General features: G+C 35.1%; 1 protein-coding gene across 1 annotated transcript; it reads left to right on the top strand.

Moving 5' to 3' along the window:
* The first annotated feature begins 5,481 nt into the window (after positions 1 to 5,481).
* On the top strand, positions 5,482 to 13,166 carry LOC132189493 (uncharacterized). The gene is made up of 13 exons (XM_059604237.1): positions 5,482 to 5,783; positions 5,885 to 5,961; positions 6,050 to 6,097; positions 9,870 to 9,998; positions 10,093 to 10,179; positions 10,513 to 10,566; positions 10,729 to 10,819; positions 10,905 to 10,975; positions 11,065 to 11,134; positions 11,509 to 11,561; positions 11,863 to 11,956; positions 12,336 to 12,433; positions 12,742 to 13,166. The coding sequence occupies exons 1-13, from the start codon at positions 5,519 to 5,521 to the stop codon at positions 12,829 to 12,831; spliced, it is 1,227 nt and encodes a 408-aa protein (XP_059460220.1). The 5' UTR covers positions 5,482 to 5,518; the 3' UTR covers positions 12,832 to 13,166.
* The last annotated feature ends 13,686 nt before the right edge of the window (positions 13,167 to 26,852 follow it).

The raw sequence follows: 26,852 nt of genomic DNA, 5'->3' as shown, positions 1-26,852 counted from the left end.
TTGAGAAAATGATAATAAACCCTCCTACATGTTGCCCTAAGATGTACCTAGAGAAGTACAAGAAATAAGAAAAGAGTGTTATAAAATGAGGGCCCCAAGAGAGAAGCTCGGTACCAATACTAAGGATGGAGGTGCAACCGCTGAAAAAGGCTCTGCCAGAAAGTGGTTCCATCATTTTTTTTTTTTTTTGCCATGCTGAGTGCACCCAGAGTTAATCCGCTGGGCAGGGGATAGGGCTGCGGCCACAGTATCTCATCCCAGGTCGCAAGGACCGTGCAACCCAAGCATACAGGGGTAACAGTATACATGGGCCATAGTATGAGATAAAGACTATAAACAATTTTATTGATGATAACATATTTTATGTGCTTTCGATTTTTCTTAAAAATATACTGGGAACATATGTAGTTATGAGTTCCAATTTTCAAAATGGGACAAGGAGTAAAACTGATTATGGTTGTGGATTTCACTTACTAGGGCCCCCTTTAGGCTCATCGGTTTTATTTCTTGTTTCAGGTAGTGATCAGGTTGCATTAGGAGACCGGAATAGGGGCGGGCGTACTTAGGAATTTCATGTGATTTTATATTAGTCAAGTTAATAAGTGCATTGGTACAGTTTTCTTTGAGAGATTGATGAATTTATTTTAATAAGGAACATTATTATCATTTGTGAGACATATTTTTGTTAAGCATAAATATTTCAGTTTATTTTAAGGACATGATATTCTAGAGTTTCATGTATTCATTTTATACTAGTTTTTTAACATTGACAAACCTTATGGATCTTTGCGAGTAAGAAAAAGGATTAACAAACCTAACCCTAATGGGTTGGGGATGTTACAAATTAATCTTTGGGGAAACTTCACTTTGGCTCCCTGAATTTTCACTTGATTTTACAAACCCCATGAATTTCCAAATCTCTCATTTTGGACCCCTGAACTTTCAATTACTCTCAATTAGAACCCTTTCGTTAATTTTAGCCGTTAAAAATACCAAAAAAAAAAAAAAAAACCAAAATGTCCTTAATTTTCATTTTTTTTAAAAATAAAAAAACGTTTTGAAAGTTCGAATTTTATACAAAAGTCAGGGTTATAAACGTCATGTAACATTTAAAATCTGACGAATGGGTCCACATTGAGAGTAATTAAAAGTTTAGGGGTCCAAAATGAGAGATTTGGAAGTTTAGGGAGGATTTGTAAAATCGAGTGGATGTTCAGGGGACTAAAGTGAAGTTTCCTCTTAATCTTTTGGGGAGACTTCACTAAGCCCCCCTAAACTTCCGGCCGATTTTGCAGACCCCCCCCCTGAACTTCTAAATCTCTCATTTTGGACCCCTAAACTTTCATTTTCTCTCATTTTGGACCCCTCTGTTAGTTTTCAACGTTAAAGTCAAACAGTCTAACTTTTTATGCCCATTATACTCCTACCCAGCCCACTTGAAATTCCGAAAATGCCCAAAGCTGCAGCACCCACCCCAGCCCAAAACGACACCGTTTTGGGCATTAAAATTATATATATTTTTTTTTCTTAAAAAAAAATATTGAAAATGAAAAATATTAAAAAACTTTTTTTTAAAAAAAAACACCCCAGCCCAAAATGGTGTCGTTTTGGGCATTACAATTGTTTTTTTTTTTTAAAAAGGTGGAGATCGGTGGTGGAGCCACCCCTCCATCCCGGTATGGTGGTTGACACCATGGTCAAGGGGTGGTCCGCCACCCCCAAAAGGCCAAAGAAAAAAGGGGAGGGTGCATTTGGGGTGGTCCTCCTTTTTTTTTTTTTTTTTCGCCAAGGGGTGTTCCACCACTACCTTACGGAATCACCCCCGATCGCCGGGTGGTGCACACCCATCTTCCTTTTGTTTTAATATTTTGCTTTTATTATTATTTTTTTTTAAAAAAAAAAACTAATGCCCAAAACGACGTTGTTTTGGGCTGGGTGAGTGTTATAGTTTTGAAGTCCAAAACGGTGTAGTTTTAACGTGAGGGTATAATGGGTATAAAAAAGTCAAACCGTTTAATCTAACATTGAAAACTGACGGAGGGGTCTAAAGTGAGAGCAAATGGAAGTTCAGGGGTTCAAAATGAGAGATTTAGAAGTTCATGGGGGGTCTGAAAATCGGCCGGAAGTTCAGGGGGACTTAGTGAAGTTTTCCCTAATCTTTTGATGTTTGTTCCTATGAGAAAATATTGCTGTTAGTTTTTTATAGGTGTTTTGGTGTTTAAGTTTGGGGGACGCCCTCGGCTTTTGCACACTCAGTTATTTCCTTACTTCTAGTAATGTATTTCTCTATTACACATTAAGGACAATGTGTAATTCAAGTTTGGGGGTATGAAAAGACACTTTGTCTCTTTTTGTTTATATGTTTGTCTTTTTGTTATTAAAAAAAAAAAAAAAATTGCTATGTTGTTGTTAAACATGATTTAGTTGTAGCTGTGGTTTGATTTTCATTGGCTTGTTTAACATTGTGAACACATCATCATGTCATTAGGAATCTATCTGAGTCGTTTTACTCATTTTTTGGGCTAGAGAGAGACTTCACATGTTTTGAGTTGATCACCACGAGCACATTAGCATAGAGTCTGTGAGGTATGAAATTTGAACTGAATCATGTGTATCTTGAGATTTGTTGATGAATAACCTTGGCTTAAAAATAAAAAATAAAAACAAATCATTTTGAGTCCTCACTGAGTAACCGAACCTCTTGCCTCACTAAGTATTGAGTGTTCCCATAAAAAAGTGTGAAACTCAAGATTGGTTGATTGTATGGCTAGTTTGGCTTCTTAGCCTTTTTGACTTGAGTCATTAAGCCCTTAGGGATTTTTCACATCTAGTGTCTTAAAACCGTTTGGTTTGGGAGTCATTGGCGTAACACTCGTTACAAGAGCCAATTAGAAAGCTTAAGGGAGCTAAGCATTGCACAACCTACACAAAATAAAATAAAATAAAATAAATAAGAATTAGCAAAAATGCATATCTTGCCTTTGTTGTTTCATTTGAGAGGGATTCCAACGAATTTTGAGGTATTTATCTCAAGAGTAAATTGAAGCCTTATGACTGTATACTAATTTCATTTTGTACTTATCAGAACATTTGATGTCTCAATTGTTCACTTATGAGTCCTTTGATTTTGGATTCCCTAATGATTGTGATGAGAGTGTTTGTCTTGTTAAACTTGCTTATGAATGAGAACCATGGGTTGTGTGAAGCTTTATTCTTTTCAATAACATATCATTGACAATGTTTGTGGGTATCATTCCTGTTAAGGGATGCCTAGGGGTTCAAAAGGCTTATTGCATATGTTAAATGCAATCGTCTCTCCAACGAAAGAGGATTTATGTTTCTTGCTTTCATTTTGTTTTGTTAAGGGATTAGCAAAATGTAAGTTTGTGGGTATTTGATGTGTGCCAAATATTGCACATTAGGACCCCTTAATTTACATAGTTAATCCTTTAGTTGTGTCGTAATCTAATGCTTTGTGTTAGTTTTATGTTTTTAGTGTTTTTAAGTTGTTGAAGGAAAACTGCGCATTTAACGTGAAAAATACAAAGCTTGAAAGAGAGCTGAAAAAAGTGCCATCAAAGTAGGATCGAGCGCATCATCCCGCGATCAATCCCAGATGGGTCGTGCTCGAGTGCACCCTCGTCCACCAGCAAAGCTGCAAGAGCCCAAGTGCCGTGCCACAAGGGAAGAGCTACATGCCCGAGTGCGCTCGAGCGCACTCATCTGCCAGATATGACCTAGTGCCCTTTTTAGGGTTTTAAACCCTAGAAGCCCCTATAAATACATTGTTAAGCTTTAAGAAAAGGGGGCTGGTGACAAAGACCGATTTTCTACAGTTTTTATCTCTTTAATTTAGTTTTCCTTAGGTTTAGATTTATTTTTCAATAATCACGTTAATTTAAATTCTCAACTAAGGTTGAGGATGAAGCCCCACCGATGAAGAACGACAACACTTTTGTAAGTCAATATTATTCTTATTTTATGGGTTTTTGAAGTTTCAATTATTTTGCTTTAATTCAATTATTGAAATTACTTTTGGATATCTATCGTGATTCCCTGATACCTGTGATGTTTTAGGAGAATTTCATATAATTATTTGCTTGGATCTTTATTAAAATAAAATTGGGTATCTATTTGTTTTTTGTCTGACGGATACAATTGATGATTTGGTTAAATCCGGATATCTTTTGTGATGTTGTACAATGGATGAATACTTTAGATCTTTTGATTGATTTGTGAAGCATAGCAAGACATACATATGTTTGTATTTGTGAGAACTTAAGATTTTATTTATGAATATGAATGTGTTGTTCCGACTTGGTGGGTGTGGATTACACAACTTTAGTATTTTTATCTTGTGATTATTTTTATTTAATTTAGTTTATGTTTGTTTATTTTCAAAATTAAAAACCTTTTGGAACTAGGTTATGATAAAATTAGTTTAAATTAAAATTGTTTTCAAAAACACAATTCGATCGATCTTGCATTTGCAAAACCCTTTATTGCAAACGATTCGTGCACTTATGAGTAATTATAATTTGCACAACATCTCTCTATAAATAAAAACCTATGTAATATTGTTTTATAACAACTGAATACTTCAATATACAAGATGCACATGTCTCTCTCCACCTCCTCTCTCTTTTCTCTCTATTCTTATTCCCATCATATATTTCTACACACACATATATATATATATATTGGCTTATATTATGTCGTATAACAGATGTCTTTAGAGATGTATCATGAAAAAGAATAAAAAAAAGTCTAATATGGCCTCTACTTGAATATCTATTCCTCAGATCTTTTATGTTTTATATATATTACATTTTTTACACATCAATTAGAAGCACGATACTATTTCTTGTACTAACAAAATTGCTCCAATTTTCTTTTCCTTTTCTTTTCACCATCCACAACATCATTTTATATTATTAGTATTTACATTGTTACTTTTATCACTCACAACCTAACATCCTTTGATATTATAAATTATTCGTAATAAAAATAAATCCCTCTAAACTAAATTTCACCAATCTCAATTCATTTACACAATATCTACGTCTCCTTAAATTTCAAAATTATTACTCTCTGCATTATAATCTAGCCTAAATTGCATTGCTACACTTCATATATATATATATATATTGTTGTAAAATTAAGTACAAATTCAATTATAAATGATTTTCGAATTCTAAAAGAAGGTGGGATTTGATTTTGATAGTTGTATTGTTCAAAGTCACAAGGCTTTGCTCCCTTAGAGCTTCCTCGCACCTTCCCTGTCATCCTTGCGGCGCTTCCTTCGACCTTCGTTTCTTAGTAATTTTGCATTTAGACAAAACTCTTTTCAGTTGTACAGGTGGCAGTGGGGACAGAAGCTTAAAGGGAATTTGCCGATTCAAGGTTTGAGTTGGCGTATTTGTAAAATCTAGGTGTCATATTCAACATTTCGAATCATTTCGTTTTAAATAAGAAATAAAAATGAAGAAGGAACAGAGCTCCGACCTATAAACTTATAATGTTCCAGATCCTCAATGTTCCCCACCTTCCACATCCAACTCTCTCAGCCTCTCTGACCCACCTCTCGCACGTACGACCTGCACTTTCCCAAACGTGTCTTCGCCACGGGCCACGCTTGCCACCCAACCGGCCAAATTCCCTCTATAAATACCGGCCCCAGACCATAACGGCGATTGGATCGACCAAAATGGAACAAATTGTCGACGCCGAGAACCTCCGCTTGCATTTCCTCCAAGTTCTGCGTAGCAGACGATCCACCGAAGGTGAAAACCAAAACCCGTGGATGACTTTTTTAATTTTTATTTTTTGGGATATTAATTGATTGTGTTTTTTTGGTTTTTATTAATTTTTTATTTTTTATCAGTTCCGTTATCAGTGGAGCTTGCGAAGCCTGTGGCTAAGCCTTTGTATCAGGACGCTACTCAACCAAAATCCAGTGAGGTTGACATCTCTTTCATTTTATATATATATATTGGTTTTTGATTTTCTGTTTGGCAATTTCTGACTATGTTGTTGGATGTTGTGGTAGAAAAACATTGATGGGTTCAAGGAGGAAAACCTCTACTTGATCACCGAGGTAATTTGAGCTTAAAATGGTTGTTCAGATTTTGAAACATATTTCTTTAGTTTACAAATTTTAGTTGTCGAATTTGTGGTGCTTGTAATGGCCCAGGCCCGCGAGAGCCCATTTTGTTAACTTAAAAGCCTTAGAGGCCCAATGGTTACCTATTTGGGACCCAAAGCACTTATAGCCTCTATAAAGCATGCCAAGAGAAAAACAATATTTTGGTGTGTTTCTTAAAACTGCGTTTAACATTTAAAAAGTTCGTTTAAAGAAAAAAGTACATGTTTAGTAAAAAAAATTTAAAGCGTTTTTTCATGGTTCAAAAAGCTAAAAAATAGCTAAAATACACTTTTGACAAAAGCTTAAAAATGAAGTTTTTGCCAAAAAACGCTTTTTAACTTAAAAGCTTTATTTCTCAAATGCAAACCCAAACAAGTGCATAAGAACATAGCTTAATAAGTCGAGTGATGTTTTGTGTGTGTCTGACGCACTTAATGACAACTTAAACAATGATGCAGCAAAAAGAAAACAAGTGAATGCCATGACTTCCACCCCAAAACCTAAAAAGAGGAAGGAAGTAAGGGGTGAGCGAAAAGCTCAATAAGTAATACTCCTAATTGAGTTAAAACGGTTGGTTTTGGGGAAAGACATTTAACAGTATGAACAAGATCAATCTACATAAAACGTGTAATCATGGAATTAAAACTTAAATCTTCTATTGAGATTAGGACCAATTGAAATAAAGTGACATTAAGCTACAAGCGGAGACTTGAGCATATAACATAAAGAAAATTACTTGAATTAAACTCCATTTTCTATGCTCAAGACATTTCTCCTTGTCTTATTTAATAAAACATATGTTCAGAAATATTTTATAAATCGATCTCTTTCATCAAACTCAACATGAAGATGTGATTTTTGAACGAGTAAAAGCTTATCTTTTCCCTTGTTATTTGTGGCCTTGCATACTATTATGTATCCATGGGGTTGTGCGATTCAACCTTTGAGGATCTAGCAACACTCGTGGCCGCGGAGCCACTATGGCACTGCTAAAACCTGAACAATAGGTTCAGCTACATTAACCGTATGCTAGGCACATAAATCCTAATTAGAAGTCGGCCCTTTACTTGACCCTTCTGACCTTTCCCCCTATTATTAGAGAAGTTTTATCCTTAGGAATAAGTTAAGGGCTTAACGTCTCTTTTCTTCTTCTTCTTTCTTTTTTATTTTTTATTTTTTTTTATTTTATTTTTTAATATATATATAAAATTTAATAATATTATTTAATATTATTTATTTACTTTTGACCTTAGTCCTAATTTCATTCTTTGAAAAAAAATATTTTATTTTAGTCTTACTTATCTTATTAATATTTTCATATCATTTTAATAAAGAGATCAAGGTAGGCTTAATCTTAGAATTTCCCTTTAAAAAATGGTTTACTTTTTCTTCCAAAAATCTCAAAATTGTTTTTATGGGGGCTTGGGTCAGAAATGGCCCACTTGAACCCAAACATTCCATGGACATAAATTTTCCAGATTTAACTCAAAGCCTTTCTTGATGCCATATATGAGAAATAACTTGTTTCTTTAGAATAGTCTTAACATCACTTTAAGGGTTAATGTTTAGAAATATTTTACCACTCAAAAGAACCATATTATAAGATGTTTTTAGGTATAAAATTTTATGACTTAACCTAAAATCCAAGCTCATGGCACATTTTCAAAATGCACTTTTCACATCAATAATCACTATGGGCTTTAGGGATGAAATACTAGGTTCTTTCCCTTTCTTTTTGAAAGTACATTATTAAAAGGGTCATTATGAGGTTCTCATTTTTAAAGGACAAATATTTTCTACAAGAAGAGAAACATGAAACATATTTTGTAAACATGAACTTGACTAACTTTTAGGTTATAATGCTACCATCTTACAAAATCATGCATTTTGGCCGCTAAATGACTTTACAAGTTTTCATTAAAGCATGGTATGTTCGTATATTCATACACTTGGTTATTTACAAAACCCATGGTTATCTGAGATAAAGTAGAAGTGGTTTAAGAAAATGATGCATATGTTACATGGGTTTAGCTATGACACATGTTTTTATGAAATTTCTTGACATGTGTTTATATGGGTATAAAAATATTTAAACACCATATGGACTAAGTTATCTAGTAAAGCAATGTAGTGACATTTTCATGGATTAAATAAATTTTTACTACCTAAGCAAAATTCACCAATAGGTTTTCGCATAACATAACATGTTTTTAAACATTTAAAGAATATATAACATATCAAATAATAACTTTGAGAGAGGAATGGATGGATTACTTACAAAGTCAACGAGGTAAGGTACACTAGAACTCAAAAGATCTTCTCCAAGTGAATGAGGAGTAGAATCTGGTATTTTGGGCTCTTGAAAGTGAATGAGAGTGAGAAAAATGAAGAGAAGATGAGAGAAATGGGATGAGTCAAAAAAATGTGGTGTTGGTCGTGTGAAATGGGGGAGGTTGAAGTGCAAGAGACACCATGCCTCTCCCAACAAGAAATGGTCTCCCTTCCCTTATTAACTAGTCCAACACATGTAAAGTTTTCTTTTCTCTTTACCAAGGTGGTCATTTGCATGAAGGGGTTTGTGTTACGAAGGCAATTTAATTAACAAAGGCTATCCTTAATTAAGCATGATTGAATGTAGGTAATGCAATTAATTAATAAAAGGTCATGTTACATTAAAATCATAAGGTTTTATTGCCTATTGTTCTATATGTCATATGTTATGAATTAAACATTAATTTATGAAATCAATTATTTCCCATGATCTCCTTTAGGGGGCTTGATCCAATCTTTACGAAGCTCACTAGGTCTAATGACATTGGTTTCCAAATCTAAGCTCAAGACCTTGGTCTAAAATTCTTATACCAAATACTAAGCTCACTAGGTCTAATGAAATTGGTTTCCATATCTAAGCTCAAGACTTTGGTCGAAAATTCTTGTACCAAATATGAGGGTGTTACAGTGCTAGTCTTTTGTTAGAAGGATGAAGGTATTTGAACTTTATCTGATCGTAACAAACTGAATGAACATGCCATAAGGTGTAATGACCCACTTTATTTTGAAGTAAAACAATTTTCCTAAACTTGGTTTCATGCATCACAAAGATGTTTGAAGTTGGGTTAATTTTCACCTGAAGAAATTCAAAAGCTCTTGCTCCATCTGAAATTTTGTCTCCTTTTTTTTTTTTTAATTTTTTTTTTTATCCTTCCCATTGTTAACAGCATTAGGAAGGTGGCCAAGGTGGCATTGATTTTTGGAGCCTAACTGAAGCAAGTTAATGTAGGGCAATGGTGTAAATCTTTATATGTTTTTGACTTGTAGCATACATATTGATTAATCCTTGATGTAAGTCTATCTGATTAGAAGTAAAACTTCTTTTCGAAGTGTTTTTTGTTGGTAATAGTTCATAATACATGTTGATGCAATTTTTATTTGTTGGTCTTTTCTTTTTTGTGACCAACTACATATCTTCTTACAGATTCTGTCTTTTGCGGTTTTTTGGGTCAACAAACTCTGTGTAGCGTTTTTAATTCAGTCCTTATGCTGAAAATACAACCATGATAACTACAACCCTGATATTAGAAAGGCTAAACAGACATAAGCTAGTGTAATTCTGAGTTATACTTTCTAGCTTGCAGGTCTTTGAGATTTACTTTAGTTCTTGATGGCAGCACATTTGCTAATTTTTGAGCATGTAAAGGAACTTATTGTGGATGATAATTTCTAGGCAGGAGACCAGGGACGCTTGCCTGTGTTGATTTTAAGCATGAAGGAAAACAATCATCAAAGAAAGCCCGCTGTTGTTTTTCTTCATAGTACACATAAATGCAAAGAGTGGTTGCGACCATTGCTAGAGGTTGTTGCTCTAATGATTTTTTCCTGGCCTTAAATCTCCATTTCTTTTGTGTTATTGGGATGGGGCAGCGATGAATTTGCTTTGCTTGTCTCAGGCATATGCTTCTCGGGGATATATAGCCATCGCCATAGATTCTCGCTACCATGGTGAACGTGCCAGCAGTAAAACCACCTATCAAGATGTATGCATTTCGTACATTTACTTTGTTTTTCTTTTACTGGTTCAATTATTTCTGTTGTATTTACAGAATATTCATAAAATTGAATTTTCTTTTATATGGTCTATGGGCTTTTGAAGGCCAGCTCATGACTATATCACAAGCCAATGTGCAAGCAAATATTGATCAGGATAGTGATTCTGTCACGAGTCAGCCAATTGGTCCAAAGCTTCACATACTTTTTTTAATGAAAAGTGAACCAAGCTGAGGCTGAACATTCCTAGTGCCCCTTTAGCAGTAAAACACTTATTCCTGTATAAAGTTCATCCCTAATCAGGTTATTTTATTCAAATGCAGGCTCTTATTTCATCATGGAAAAAAGGTGATAAAATGCCTTTCATATTTGATACGGTATGTCCTCCATTTATACTGTTGTTGGATGCAAATAGTTAATGCTCAACTCTTACCTGCTAATAGGACAATTAATAAGTTGATGAAGTTAGCAAACCCTTTGTCGTTTAGTTGTCTGATTATTTTGGTTCATAACATGGCACAGAGTTTTGATTCTTGCAGGTCTGGGACTTGATAAAACTGGCAGACTATCTGACAAATAGGGAAGATATAGACCCTGCCAGGATAGGAATCACCGGTGAATCACTTGGAGGTTGGTTTACTGAATTTTAAAGCATGGCACATTTGAAGTGATGGTTTGACATGCAAACTCATGTTGGAATTTTGAAAAAGTGCAGGTATGCATGCATGGTTTGGTGCTGCTGCTGACACCCGCTATGCAGTGGTTGTTCCTATAATTGGTGTCCAGGTGCTTTCTCCAACTAAAAGTTTAAAAGTATACCTAGTGTGGCTGATTTTTTTCGCACTTAGCTGAATTTTGTGCAATATCGATTATAGGGGTTTCGATGGGCCATAGAGAATGATAAGTGGCAGGCTCGCGTTGACAGTATAAAGCCTGTTTTTGAGGGTAAGAGAAACTGAAAAATAATAAAAATTAGAATGAAGTATTTGATTGCAACATGATTAGCTTTGTTACTTGCTCTGACCACATGTTGTTCATCTTTATTGTACCCATATTGTCTGTGTTCATGCTACGGTTGAGGCATGTATTTCATTATAGGGCTCAATTGATTTTAAACTACTTTTCCTTTTTCCTAAATGGAGTGCTTGAATTATTAAATATTAAAATTCTATTTGATTTTGACTAGTTTAGTAGATCTGTGTTTGATAAATGCATATCATGTCGAATAGTGTGCTTCTTGAAGCATACATCCACCAGATGCATTTCTTTGCAGCTGTTGTGTTATTTTTTTCTCTGGTTTCATTTCTTCTTTGATGCAGAAGCACGGATTGATCTAGGGAAGAGTGTCATTGACAAGGAAGTGGTGGAGAAGGTTGGTTACATTAATGTCTATATATTTACTTTAATACTTAAGAGTATGATCATTTCTAGGCTTGAACGGGACTTTAGTCTTTTACCTTTGATTTAATTTTTCCACTGTGCATCAATGTTCATTAACTAGTGCTTCTATTTTATGATGTGAATAATTGCGGTTGTGGTGTTTAGAATCCATACATATCCTGTATCATTTGACATTTTCCATCCTTCAGAGACCAACTTCCTTGTTGGGGCTTATCTTTCTCAATGTGCATCTTAAATAAAATTACTTCTCACGGTTTTACTTTACTGACCAGGTGTGGGATAAGATTGCTCCTGGTCTAGCTTCCGACTTTGATGCACCTTACACAATTCCAGCTATTGCACCACGTCCTCTACTGATTCTCAATGGTAAAATTCTATCTCCCTTAAAAAATACAAAGACATGGTGTCCTGGGTGTCTGTACGCAATCAACTGTGATATGATTATGATTTTATACTCCACAATCTATGAAAAAATATGGAATATTCAAACAGTCTGCTGTATATAAAATAACGTGCCTGTTCCCAGATTCTAACACATGAGGTAATCTTTCCTTGCATTGACATGTCTGTAGATTTGCAACTTATTCTCAATTTTCCTACAAAATTTTTCTGGGTTACAAGGCTAGTGGTGATCTAGTCTCTTTTTTTTTTTTTTTTCATCAACTAAGTTATCTTCCAGGTTAACTTTTGTGGGTTATATCTTCACTTTGTGTTGAAGCATTTTTATTGGATTTTGAAAATTTAGGTGCGGACGATCCTCGTTGTCCACTTGCTGGTCTGAAAATTCCGGAAGAAAGAGGAAGCAAGGTTTATGGAGAGGCCCATATTTCTGATAAGTTTAAGGTTAGACTCAAAGTAGCTGATAAAAGATTATAAAATTGAAATCTTAACAATCTTCAGATTAGCTATCACTTCATGGAAATCCTTTGTTGAATATCCTTTGCAAAATCACAATCAAGTGGTCTCTTTCCCTCTCACTCATTTGCCTAGACAAACATAAATGTGAGGAGGTTTTGCCATCTAGCAATGTTTTTTGTCTTGGAGATTCACTGACATGGTTATTTCAGTAAAAAAAAAAAAAAAAAATTTCGGTTTTTCTTTCATATGCTGCCCTTTTATAATTCAGCTTGTTGCACTTCCTTGACATGCAGTTGATTGCACAACCTGGAATTGGGCACCAAATGACACCTTTGATGGTTCAAGAAGCTAGCAATTGGTTTGACAAGTTCCTCAAGCAATAAACTGTATGGTTATTGCACTGCTCGGTGTATCTCAATGTATCTCCTTTGACCTGTCTGTGGACATGTATTTGGAGACCATCAAGCTTTGGCATTGAATTTGTAATGAATCTTTATTGAATTTTAATTCAATGTTGGCTTTTAAAACCACCATTGGATTTGTGATGGATCTTTATTGGATGTTAATTCAATGATGGTTTTAAAAGGCACCTATAAGTGAAAAAATTAGTGTAAGAAAGTGAGAGTTGTGTATAGCATTACTCTTTAGGATATGTACAGGTCAACATTTGAATCCAACTTAAGCTCAACCCAAATAAATTCGGATTAAGATTTACCAATTGATGAGTAATGCCGAACAGCATCCCATCATCCCCATTTCTTAAAGTCTGTGTGGCGTGGTCGACCTTATAGCATTTGATGCATGAGATTAATTTTCTAATTGGAGGAACCACACCACATAAACTTTAAAGAATGGAAAATAATGAATAAAATTACTTGGTTCAGGCTGATGTAACCGTGAGAAGCCTCATGTTCTAGTCTTGTGCGACATATATAAGAGAATGTAATAATTTTAGTAATAAATAAAGTGGCATTTGTAGGAAGAAATAGATATTGCTATTTATAGTTGAGCTTGAATACTAAAGGTAGGTTTAGTACGCCGAATAACTATTCTATTAGAAAAAATGAATAGCTTTTATTACGAAAGAAAGAGGTTGAATGGAATAGTTATATGAAAAGACTAATACTTGGAATAGCTATTCCCAACAATTCGCATTCCTCATGAAGGAATGACTTCCTTAAATTGAGGAATAAATATTCTTCTCAATTTATATTTCTCAATTTAAGGAACAATTATTCCCTCATGAGCAATGAGAATGGCTATTCTAAGGTTATTTCATTTTACATTCTTCAATTTTTAATCAAATCTATTCATTTTCCTAATAGTATAACCATTTCGCATACCAAACATAATAGAAGTCTACTTCGGTGATGCTCATCTATGTTATTGTTACACATAAACCCATCACTTGAACCCATGGGTCAAAGGCCCAACGTCCCAAGAAAGCCCGATACATTCGAATGGACTTTATGAATATGACCCAGCATAAAACAATGGATATGGCGTCGTTTCTTACACCCTTGGACAACCGAAGACCGACTGCTCTATTGATAAGTGCCAAATGTTACATATTTGGACCCCTTTATTTACATTAGTTAATCTTTTAGCTGTATCATTATTTAATATTTTGTGTTAGTTTTGTGTTTTTAGTGTTTTGTAGATCATTAAAAAAAAACTACAGCTTTAAAGAGAAAAATGCAAAGTTTGAAAGAAATCATACTTTGAAAAGACCTAGATGATGTGATTAAGTTTAACAAAATTTAAGAAAAAGGTTAAATTAGATTAAATTGGATAAAAGATCAGATTGGATAAGATTTCAGATCGGATTCAAATTCAGATTCTATATATGTCTTAGTATTTTGACCATAACTTTCCGTTCAAATATTGGATTGAAGTGATTCAAACGGCATTGGAAAGCTAACTCAAAATAACACAATTGGTTGTGAAATAGGATTTTCCTAATTTAGACGGTTACTATACCAAAATCGCCCTGTAATTAAGGGACACAAATCTGGACTAATCCTATTCCGATTTCAGACTTCTATTTTGACTAGGAGACAGACCTCCGAATTATCTAGGTTTAGTAGGGTTTTTAGAACTTTCCTAAGCCTATAAGTAGACTTCTTTGCATTCAAGAAAAGATATACAAGTCCAGAGAGCAAAATTCTACAGCTTTTCTCTTTAATTTAGTTTTTCTATAAGTTTAGGTTTATGTTTAGATTTTATTTTTATGTGGAGCTAAATTTCCAACCAAGGTTAGGATGAAGCCCCACCGATGAAGAACGACATCACTTTTATGTAAGTCTTTATTTGTCCGATTTTATTGAGTCTTACAATTCAATTGTTTTACTTCTAATCAATGTGTGGAGTGATTCTTAGCTATCTCTTGTGATTCAAGGATACATGTGATGATTTGAGATAATTTCATATGATGAATTGCTTGGTTTTTAACTCATAAAAATTGGATATCTCTTGTGATTTGTTCTACGGATACATCTGGTGTTTCAATTGAATTTGGATTCCTTTTGCTGATTTAGTCAATGAATGGATACATGGAATGATTTTGATTAATTCTTTGAAACATAGTAAAACATACAAAAGATTTAAATTGTGAGAACTTCGGATAAATATTGATGAACATGGAGTATGTTGTTATGATTCGGTGAGTGTGGATTCCAAAACCTTAGTTTTTACCTTTTGTTTTATTTTATTTAGTTTATGTTTATCCTTTAATTTTCAAAAATCAAAATTCAAAACCTTTTTGGAACTAGGTTAGGATAAAATTCTTTTAGATTTAAATTGCTCTTTCAAAAATACAATTCTCTATGGGATTGACCTCATACTTGCAAACCCTGTTTCTACAAACGATTCGTGCACTTGCGAGTTAATATAATTTGCACAACAAGTTTTTGGCGCCGTTGCGGGAGAATTGTTCAATTTTTGAAACCAATTTATTTCTAAATTAGTTTTATTCTTCTACTAGTTATAATTAGGATTTTATTTTTCTGCAATTAGTTTTGTTTTATTCGTGTTACTAATATAAAAAAAAAATAAAAAATAAAAAAATAAAAAGATTTTTCTTCTTGTTTTTTTTTTTTTTTTGGTTTTTGTTTTGTTGGGCTTGTTTTACAGTTCTGCCGCAGCACCTTCCGCACACCCCTGCTACGATCGAGCGCACTTGGGACCAAGATAGCAAGCTCAAACGCACCTGTGCTCGTTAATTGCCGCATCTTCACTCAAGAGCGATCGAGCGCACATCAGCGCGATCGAGCGCACTCACAGCAAAGGCAGCAGTTCCGTAGATCTTTGCCAAAAATTTATTTTTGGTCATTTTTGTGAGTTTTTAAATTTTAGTTTAATTTTTTTTTATTTGTGTTATTTATTTATTTTTTTAGCTTATTTTATTAAAAAAAAATGGTTAATGTTTTATGTGGGATATTTGCATGCTAAAAAGTGAGGGGGAAGCATGAATTTTCATTTTAATGATTTTAATGCCTCTCCTAGTTGTAGGACACCAGCTCCTACCAACTACCCTCAAAATTTTTACCCAGATAAACTATGTTCATATTGTTTCAATCCCTATCATGAGGAAAACAATTGTCCAGATCTACTAGCTGAGCTCAACGACTTATGGGACAAATTAGACCAAATTAGAGTAGCTAGATTTAACTTTTTATATGAACAAATGAACATCAGTTTCTCCAACCCGGATTCAAATTTCAATTGTTATAACTCGAACTGGAGCAACCAATCTGATTTCTCAGGATTAGCTTAGGCTACAGGAACTTATGCTCACCAATTTGATGAATCGCACCATTCGAATATCCGTAGTTCGATCATCAAGCTCAACGTTCTGTTTATCAGTCTACCACTCAAGTGCCACAGCCTGCAGCATAGTCATCACTGGAAGACATGATGAAAGCATTCATGCAATCAATGGATAAGAACATACAAGATATGAAGAATACTACCATGAGAAATTCCCAAGATATACAAGAGCTAAAAGGTTTCACCAATCAAGCCGTACAGGAGATGAGGAATTCCAACATGGCTAACAACAGAGACATACAAGAACTTAAGCAGGCCATGATCAAGATAGAAGGACAGATCGGTCATCTAGTTCCTGACTTAAACAAAATAGAGGAAGAAGAGCTTCAAAGTCAGCTGATAGCTGAAGGCACTACATGATTGATGAGGATGATTATGAAAATTCTTTTCATGAGCATGCCCAAGTCACCATCACACTTGAGAGTGAGGAAATTGTGGATAACAAAGAGGAGGAAGAGAAAGATGAGCAAGTTGAGCACCATGAGAATAGTGAGCCCCCAACGGATCCTAATCTGCTAGTGACATGGAAGTGAGTACTGAAGCTCCTGCCTGCATCATTGCCCCTCTTGAGACACATCAAGAGCCCAAAGCTTCATTGCTTGAATGTCTCAAAGAGCCATCTTATGTCAAGATACTCAAGGACTTGTGCACAGAAGCACACAAATCTAGGAACCACTTTCCTAAGAAGATCCTTCGCAGCAAGCAATTCTACATAAGATGGCAAAATATCCTTCCAGAGGGGTATGAAGTTTTGAAAAAGAAGGGGTGGAAGGGATTGGTTAGACATCCGCATGATAGGGGGAAGCCCTGTAAAGTTTTCTCCTCCAGTTTATTTTCTGCACTTCACTCCACAAATTTTTTATTTCCTTTTTCATTACATGTTATTTTTATTTGTTTTTGTTTCTAACAGCAATTAATCTTTTGATGTTTGTTTCTACGAAAATATATATATATATATTGTTGTTAGTTTTTGTTGACAAGTGTTTTGATGTTTAAGTTTGGGGGACGCCCTAGCCTTGTTCACACTCAGATTTCTTTACTTCCGGTAATGTATTTCTATACTACACATTGAGGGCAATGTGTAATTCAAGTTTGGGGGTATGAAAAAACACTTTGTCTGTTTATTTTTGTTCTTATTTGTTTATTTTTATTTGTCTTTTTGTGTTAAAAAATTTGAAAAAATAATAAAAAAAGAATTTATGCTATGTATTTGTCAAGTTTGAGTTAAACTGTAACTGTGATTTACATTTCATTAGCTTGCTTAAAGCGTTGAACACATCATTATGTCATTTGAAGTCTAAGTCCTTTGACTTATTTTTGGGTAAAAGAGATTTTACTTGTTTTGAGATAAATTTTTATGAGCACATTAGCATGTTTTTTGTGAGGTATGATGTTTGAGCTTAAGCTTGTTCTCTTTGAGATTTGTTGGATGACCTATTGATGAACAACCATTGGCTTGCAAGATATATATATATATATATATATATATATATAAAGAAGAAAAAAAAAATAAATAAAAGAAGGAAAAAGAAAAGAAAGACCATGTTGAGTTTTCCGCTAAGTAACTGAACATCTTGCTACATTAAGCATTGAGTGTTTTCGTCAAAAGGTGTGAAGTTCAGTGTTGATTTATGATATGGCTAGTCTGGCTTCGTAGCCTTTTTGACTTAAGTTAAGAAGCCCTCAGGGATGTTTTACATCTAGTACCCTAAAGCCACCTGGCTTGGGAGTCATTGGCCTAACACTTGTTACATGGGTCAATTAGAAAGTTTAAGGGAGTTAGACATTGCAGAGCCTATGAAAAATAAATGCATATCTTGCCTTGATTATTTCGCCGGCTATTACGCCCAAATCCCGGATCATCCGCCCGGTCATCATAGCCACCTTCGCATGATCAACTATAAAAGACCTCACGCCAGAGGTACACCATGTACAACTCTAAGCTATATATTGAGTTTACACAAACACTGACTTAAGCATTGGAGGAGGAACCGCCGGCCACCATCCGACGTATCCTCTTAACGTGTGCTCTGGTTTTATAGGTTTGACAAGAAGTGTGAAGAAGAAAGGAGTGGCTTGGAGGCTTGGATCCCCTTGAGTCCACTGTACCGGAAACTGTACCAACAGTTATAAAGGGTAGGAAGGTGCAAGTTGGTTTGTGTTATTTGTGATTGAATGTGATGTAATTGTTTTATATATAAAATTGCTGGCTTTAGAGATAGAAGACTCAACTTTTAACCATTAGAAAATTAGGTCTGGAATGATGACTAACGCTAAAAGTCACTCTTGTGTCACTTCATAAATGTGGTGACTTTTATAATTATAATTGGGCTTGCGGTTACTTACTATTGAATTTTGATTAAATAGTGATTTTAAAAACTGCCTCATTTTCGGAGTAACACAATAGAGATAAAAGAGGGATTTCTAACATTACTCATGGAAGGATATTGCACATGCTGTTACAACATAACAATTGTATCTTGTTAAAGATAGCTACATGGCAATGGGCGCTATAGTGACTGTCTCCACGGGGTATAGAGTGAACCATCGATTCCTAAATCTTCTTTAAAAACTTGTACCTTTGTATACCCATTTACTAACCCCTAGGCATGTGGACTAATTTGTCTGCCCAACCAGGCCTAAGAGAAACCCAACAACTCGATAGATCAAAAGTCAGTCTAGGTAGGGATGCCACAGAGGTTTACACCACGCAATGTCACCTCAATCACTCCCTATATCCTTGGGAGAATACCACATCTCACTACACCTAACCACACGTGCAAGGCTTACTTCCTTGAAATAGTAGGAAGTGACGTTAAATGAGTACCCATCACCTTGGCAGTATTACACCCATTTGAAAGAGGGTAGAGTTTTCCTCTAAACTGGGTTGAAAGAAATTCTTCTAATCTATTCTATAAAAATGACATGTGTCACTTTTTATGTGAGAAACACATTTTTTAAATAACATGTGAGAATTACATTCTTTTTGAATAAAATTTCTTCCAACTTTGTCCTTGTAATTTTTTTTTTTAAAAAAATCATGTATTTCTCACATGTAGACGACACATGGCATTTTTATAAACTAGGTTGGGGAAAATTCCTCAAAACTTTTTTGGAGGAAAACTTTGTCCTTTGAAAGAGGATATAAGGCATGAGGCATGCCCGACTATGGGTCAGAAACCAAACAACACCTTTAGTTAGGGTACTATCCTAAGAAGATGTCTGGCGGACCCATGCAAAAAAAAAAAAAAAAAAAAAAAAACAAAAGCCTATGAATGTAGAAGGAACAAGCTATCAGAGGTATGCATATAATTTAATATGGAAATCGAGTTTACATATACATCTATCTTTCTTAAATGATTTTAAGTATCGAGCTATGCCTCACCGCACATCCAGCAAGTCAATGTTGATTTGATCCTTGATCGTAGGTGCTTGTGAGCTTGAGCTTAGGGTGATCATCAGCATCAACAGTTGGCACCGTCTGTGGGAACAAAAATAAGTTAAATAAAAATTCTTTTAAAGCTACTCATTTATAGACATAGAATGCAATGATCAAACACATATCAATTAGATGTGGGGGGGGGGGGGGGGGGGAGGATCTTTCTCACTCTTGAACTGAATGGAAGAGAGAATGAGAATTTTATTAAAATGCTTCCAAAGACAAGATGGAATATGGCCCACTTAGCTAAATCATATGCATGAAAGTTAGCATCTAAAAACTTTCAAAGCATTCTAACTTTGGAAAGATGATAAGTTTAAGCTAATATCAAATAAAATATTAGTAAAGTTCCAACAAGAAAAAAGTGGAGGATTGATAATAGCTAAAATAACTAAAAGTGCATCTCCTTCATGAGAGAAACAATTGGAGTCACAAGAAACCATCAGCCAAGTAACATCTCCTCTTTCCCTCATCAATTAGAAAAAAAAAAAAAAAAAATAGCACATATCGATTACATTCTTTAGTTATCCACTTTCACAAATAGTGAGAGTTCAACCTTTGGGGTTAAACACAATATTTCTACAATAAGTTGTTTCTACAATTAGAGTTATTAATGCCTAAATTAAGACATTCATAAATTGCGATATTTCTAGATGTACAATGCAATGACAATCATTAAAGTCTAAAGCTACTATAGTTATGATTGGTGATAGAGTAATTCTTAATGTCATTTTCATGTCCTCATCAATTTTGAAAGGACACAAGGAGGAAATGAGGTTGACATATAGTAGTACTCTTGGTGATGATGTGGTGTACATGGTAGGGTTTCATAACTGTAACAACCCCGATGGGCAAGTCAATTAACTAGTAATTTATCCCATGGTTCGTCTCCCAGCCCTATCCCTCGCGAGACAAGACTTAGGGATTTCAACCTCTCATGGACGAGAGACCTCAGCGGAAGACTTTCTAAACTATAGGAATAAAGAGCATTACATACATAACCACACATTCATACACCAGAGTAAACAAAATACCTCATAATATAAAGATAATCATCAAATGTACTAGTCTTCAGACCATCATCAAATAAGGTTACAACCCATAATATAATTGTCTTAAAAAAAGATCAACATATCAGATCCTAAGATTAAGCAAAGCTAAAGAGATAACGATCTCGATCATGTCTGCTCGGGTGGTTCCTCCATCGGTCCACATAGAATGTAACCAAATTGGAGCCATGTCCTAAAAAACTTACTCGAATCAAATCCTGCACAATCACCCATGTCTGTTCTGAAGGCATCTTCGTCTAAACTAGCTAAACCATGCAAATATTCGTAATGGAGAGGGAAAAATTAAAATAAAGGGGTAAGTCTAAAGACTTAGTGAATGTTAATGCATATAATGCTCATGCCAGTTTTTGTAATGAACTCTGATTTTTATAAAGTATGCAACAGTTCCAACATGATAGATTTTCATAGGTGTGATATAGATATATGACATATGCATATGATATTAAGTAATAGTCATAATTCAACAGTATAGTCGACTTAAGAGATTACCCATTCTCAGCAGAGTTGGCACTGTCCCGAGAGACCTGTAATACAATGCCGGTGCCTTGACCATTGTACGCTATTGTAGATAACACTTGTTGTGACAAATACTACCTAAATTAATATATAATATTTGCTACATTTTAACTCGCAAGTGCACAAGATCAAAACAATAGAATAGGGTGCAAGTACGAGATCATTCCCACGAGGATTGTTGATTTTGTTTAGAATTGTTTTTCTAACTTAAAATACCAAAATTGTCACAAAATTGATATTATGAAAAGAAATAAAGATAAATGAAAAGGTAGGGCTTTGATATCCACCACTAATCATTCTCAATTAATATAACAATATGCCAATGTTTCAATCATATCAAGATTACATAATGTTTGCTAACCTAAGGGTATGGGTGTCTACTCCTTAAGCTATTGATCTCCCTAAGCAACGAATTAGGTATGTGTGTCTACTCTAATTCTTTTCTTTCTCAAAGGATTTAGCATGGGTGTCTACTAAGTTGTTCTTTGAAAAAGCATAAATTCATGGAAATCGACAAACACATGAGGCCAAGGGCATGGGTGCCTACTCCCGGTTCCCCATGTTGATTAATCCAAGAACCCGCAAAGATTTCTTTTGTTACTCTATTAAGCCCAGGACTCGATCATCCAAATTGAGTTAAATAACTAATTCATACCACATGCATATGTTGACCAAGCACGTTCATATGAAGAATTCAATAAAGTAGGAAGTAATCAAGTTAAGCATCACAATATGATTGTAGCAAAGGTGCCAATATTGAAATATTAAAGAGACATAATTAGGGCTTCAATCTAGCCCTACTAAAGTATTTAGTTAGAAATAATTAAAATAAAGATTAAAAATAAAAGGGAAAGAAGAAACCGAAAACTTCAGGAAGTAGACTCCAAATTCTCCTCTTGAAGTTTTTTGTGTCTGAATTTGTGAGGCCTAGAGGTCTATTTATAGGCCTAGGAAAACCTTAGAAGCCCTAAAATCCTAGAAAAATAGTATGTTTAAGTCCTAGTTCTACTAGGATTTGGAAAACCTAGTTTGGGAAGGAAAATGAATCTTGGCCGCATTTGACTATTGTCTAGCACCCGAGTGCACTTGATTCTAGCCCATATGTGCTCGAGCATGTGGATACGCTCGATCGTAGTAGTTCTTCTGTGCTCGATTGCAGTTGCGATCGATGCTTCTTCTTGTGTGCACGAGAGCACGCCTGGGCTCACTCCTTGGCTGGGGGCGCTCGAGCCTAGGTGTAGTGCGCTTGAGCGCACTGCACCTGGATACTTCCTCTTTATCCAAGACTTCTAGCTTTTTCCCAATTTTGACCTTTATGCTCGATTTTCCAGAATTGCTTCCTTTTCTTTCATGACCTACAAAAACATAGAAAACACAAAAAGGAAATAAAATAGCATAAAATAATAAAACTAAGAAATTTACAAGTGTAAATTAAGGGACTAAAATATGAATATTTTAGCCCTTATCACACCCCCAAACTTACATATTGCTAGTCTCATAGTAATATGAAACTAAAAACAAAATGAAAAACAGAAAACAAAAAAAGATAAATCTATCTTTCGTGAGATGTACGATTGCATTTAGCATATGCAACAAGCTTTTTAAACCCCTAGGCATTTCGTAGAGGATGAGTGAAGTCTCGTGAGGGTTTTCCAGGAATGTTACCCACAAACATTATGCAAAAATTCATGTTATCCAAAAATTGAAGTGCTACTCAAAAGTACGATTTTCATTCATTAGCAAGCTTAAAATGATAAACTCTATCTTCTTAATGAATTGGAATTTTTTTTTAAAGTCTAATTACTTACAAAAGACAGGCTAAGACACCACAAGTTTGAAACAGTGTAAAGTGAACTAGCACATAAATATGAGGCTTCCACTTATTTCCAATGTGCAATGTCTCAATATCTCAAAGTTCACTGAAATCCCCATCAGAATGAATAACTATGGCATAACTTTTTTTTTTCTTCTTCTTTTTGGTCAAGTTGTGCAATGTTCGGTTCCCTTAAGCTTTCTAGTTGACCCACGTAACAAGTGTTAAGCCAATGACTTCCAAACCAAATGGTTTTAGGGCTTTAGGTGTAAAGAGACCCCTAAGGACTTACTAACTTGAGTCAAAAAGGCTACGAACCGAACTAGGCATGATTTTAATCAAATCAAAATTCTTCACCTTTTGACGTGAACACTCATTACTTAATAAGGCAAGAAGTCCAGTTACTTAGTGAAAAGCTTATCAATGATTATTTTATTTTATTTTATTATTATTTTATTTTAAGATTATGCCAAAGTTTCAAACCAACAACTCATCTAGTTTCATCAAAGACATAGATACATATACATTAGACTTTCATGTTATACTCCACAAACTATGTGTTAATGTGCTTGTGTCGGATCAGGTCAAATAGGTGAATTCTCAGATGCCTAAAGCAAGTAACCACACTTAAAAATGCTATCATCAGATAATGTGTTCAAAATTTTAAGCTTGCCAATGAAATGTTTATTCTTCCCCATGGTCACACCCAACTGCTTAGGTACCACATGAATGGGACTAATCCATTTACTATCAGAAATCAAATATATAATACTTGCCTCCAAAAGTTTGATCACTTCAGCTCTGACAAACTCTTGCATGTCCGGGTTCAGTTGCCTTTGGGATCATCAATGGTCCAACCGAGGGCTTCTTTGTGCTCTCTTAAAACATCTAGTAATTTTCCTTCCTGAGCATCAACCAAGTCGGAAGCTATGATCACAGCCAAAAAATCAGTAGGGCCTAGAAAATCATACTTCAGGATGTCAGGTAAAGGCTTTACATCCAACTTGCGAGGCTTAGCTGCTGATGAAGATGGGCTGGGGAATGACATCTTAGTGGTTTCCCTGTTTTCTGGTTGCATCTCCAGAATGGAATCCAATACGGCGTTAACTTGCTCAATTACTTTGTCAAAGTCCATATCACATCCAAAATGAGCAAAGTACTCCATCATAGGGTCCTCAATACTGGCCTCACTAACAGTCTCAGCTAGCTCAAGTAACCTGCCAAGGTCCAGATCACCTCCAGATTGAGCAAACAATTCTACCACAAGATCCTCAATACATGGCTCACTAAAAATACCAAGCTGCTCAAGTAACCTGTCAAGGTCCAGATCATCTCTAGATTGAGCAAAACACTCTACCTCAGGGTCCTCAATACTTCGCTCATACAAAGTACCAACTTGCTCAAGTAGCCTGTCAAGATCCAAATTATCTCCAAATTGAGTAAAGCACTCTTCCACAGGGTCCCCAATGCTTAACTCACTGACAGTCTCATCAGTTATTTCTTCAATTAGACACACATTTCTGACCTCATCATCTTCAAGTGGCTACTTGCTGATGTCAAAGATGTTCAGCTCCACTATCATGTTCCCAAAAGAAATCTTCATTACCCCAGCCCTACAATTGATTAGGGAGTTAGCCATAGCTAAGAAGGGTCACCTTAAAATCACCAGTACTTGAATCCCAACATTGTGCATCGGTTTCGTGTCTAGGACTATAAAATCGACAGGGAAGTAGAATTTGTCGACCTTGATCAACACTTCTTCAACAATCCCTCTTGGGATTTTTACTGATCGGTCTGCCAACTGCAGTTTCACTGATGTGGGTTTCAATTCTCCTAAACCCAACTGCAAATATACCGAATAAGGTAGGAGATTTACACTAGCTCCCAAATCCAAAAGGGCTTTCTCCAAGCAATTGTCCCCAATCATGCAAGAAATGGTAGGACATCCAAGATCCTTATACTTAATATGAGCTCTACATTGCAGAATGGAGCTTACCTGCCTTGTCAAAAATGCCTTCTTCTGGACTTTTGTCCTTCTCATGATAGTAATCAAGTCCTTCAAGAACTTGGCATATGATGGACCTTGTTGGATGGCATCCAAAAATAGGATGTTAATTTGGAACTGCTTGAATACCTCCAAAATGTCCTCAAATTTCCCCCATTTCTAAGGAGCTTGCAGTCTTTTAGGGTAAGGTGTTAAGTGCTAAAATATTCATATTTTCAACCCTTAACTTGCATGTTTTAATCCTTTGGTTTTAGTTAATTAGGTCATTTTAATTCCTTTTTGTGTTTTCCATACTTTCGTAGGCTTTTGGAAGAAAATAAAGTAAATCTGGAAGATTTGGGCTCAAAGAGAGAAGATGGGAAAATGGGAGCCCTTGACACTACAATCGATCACAGGTTCCTTGCGATTAAGCGTTGTACTAGAGAAGACATAGCGCGAAGCAGGCCTTGAGCAATTGAGCGCATAACAAAAGAGGATCGATCGTAGACCTACGATCGAGCGCACACAGGCTGCTATCAATCGCACTTGTGCGCATGAGACATATCAAGTGGCGGCTAGAGTGTCTTTCTTTCCATATTAGGGTTTTCCAACTCCCAATTGTAATAGGTTTTGAAACCCTACGAAATCCCTAGGTTTACTAGTTTGTCAAGGACTTTTAAAGCCTATAAATAGACACTTAAGTCTTTTGAATAGGAGGCTTTGTAAGGAGAAGAATTGGAGCTCTTCAAGTCAAGTCTCGGGTTTATTCTTTTCTTTTCTTTTCCTTATTTTATGAAGATGTTTAACATTAATTCTATGTGTAGCTAATTTATTTAGTAGGGCTAGATTGAATCCCTAGTTATATTTTGTTAATATTCAATATTGGTGCCTTTGTGATGATCTTGTTATGATATCTAACTTGGTTAATACCTAGTTTCATGAATTCCTCATATGCGTGTGCCTGATCAACATGTGCATGTGGTATGGACTAGTTAGTTAAATCAATTTGGATGATCGAGTCTTAGGTTTAACATAAATAACAAAAGAATTCACACCGCGATTCTTGGGTTAATCAACATGGGGAACTAGGAGTAGACACCCTAGCCCTAGGCCTCATGTGTTTGTCGATTTCCACAGTTTTATGCTTTCTTAGAGAACAACTTAGTAGACACCCATGCTAAATCTTTTAAGAAAGAAAAGAATTAGATTAGGCATCCATGCCTAATTCGTTGCTTAGGGAAATCAATAGCTTAAGGAGTAGACACCAATGCCCTTAGGTTGACAAACATTAGATATTTATAACATGATAAAAACATTGGCATATTGATATATTAGCTAAATATAATTAGTGGTGGATATCAAAGCCCTACCTTTTTATCATTATCAATTTAAATCCAATCTTTTGTTTTATTTTACTCTGGGAATTTAGTTTAGACAAAATTCAGTAGGCCTAGTGAGAAGGACCCCGTATTTGCACACTATGCTACTATGTTGACCTCATGCACTTGCGGGTAAAACGTACAATTATTTACCTATTAATTTAGGTAGATATTTGGAATAACAAGTTTTTGGCACCATTGCCGGGGACTGCGGCGAATTTTGTTTAAATTTATTTTCCTTTAGTTGTGTTATTTTAATTTTCAATTTTAAATTTAGTTGTTATCAAAAATCAAAAATATTTTTTGTTTTCCCTAACTTTTCTGTTTTTTGTTTTAGGTTGCGGATTAGCATTCTGTGATTGCGATCAATCGTCA

Source organism: Corylus avellana, chromosome ca8, assembly GCF_901000735.1.
Source record: "Corylus avellana chromosome ca8, CavTom2PMs-1.0".
Taxonomy (NCBI): Eukaryota; Viridiplantae; Streptophyta; class Magnoliopsida; order Fagales; family Betulaceae; genus Corylus; species Corylus avellana.
This window is presented reverse-complemented; position numbering and strand designations above follow the sequence as displayed.

Coding starts and splice junctions, on each gene's coding strand:
- LOC132189493 (XM_059604237.1), top strand. CDS start 5,519: ATGTTCCAGATCCTCAATGTTCCCCACCTTCCACATCCAACTCTCTCA. Junction 10,820..10,904: donor CACCGGTGAATCACTTGGAG/GTTGGTTTACTG, acceptor GAAAAAGTGCAG/GTATGCATGCATGGTTTGGT. Junction 11,562..11,862: donor ACAAGGAAGTGGTGGAGAAG/GTTGGTTACATT, acceptor TTTACTGACCAG/GTGTGGGATAAGATTGCTCC.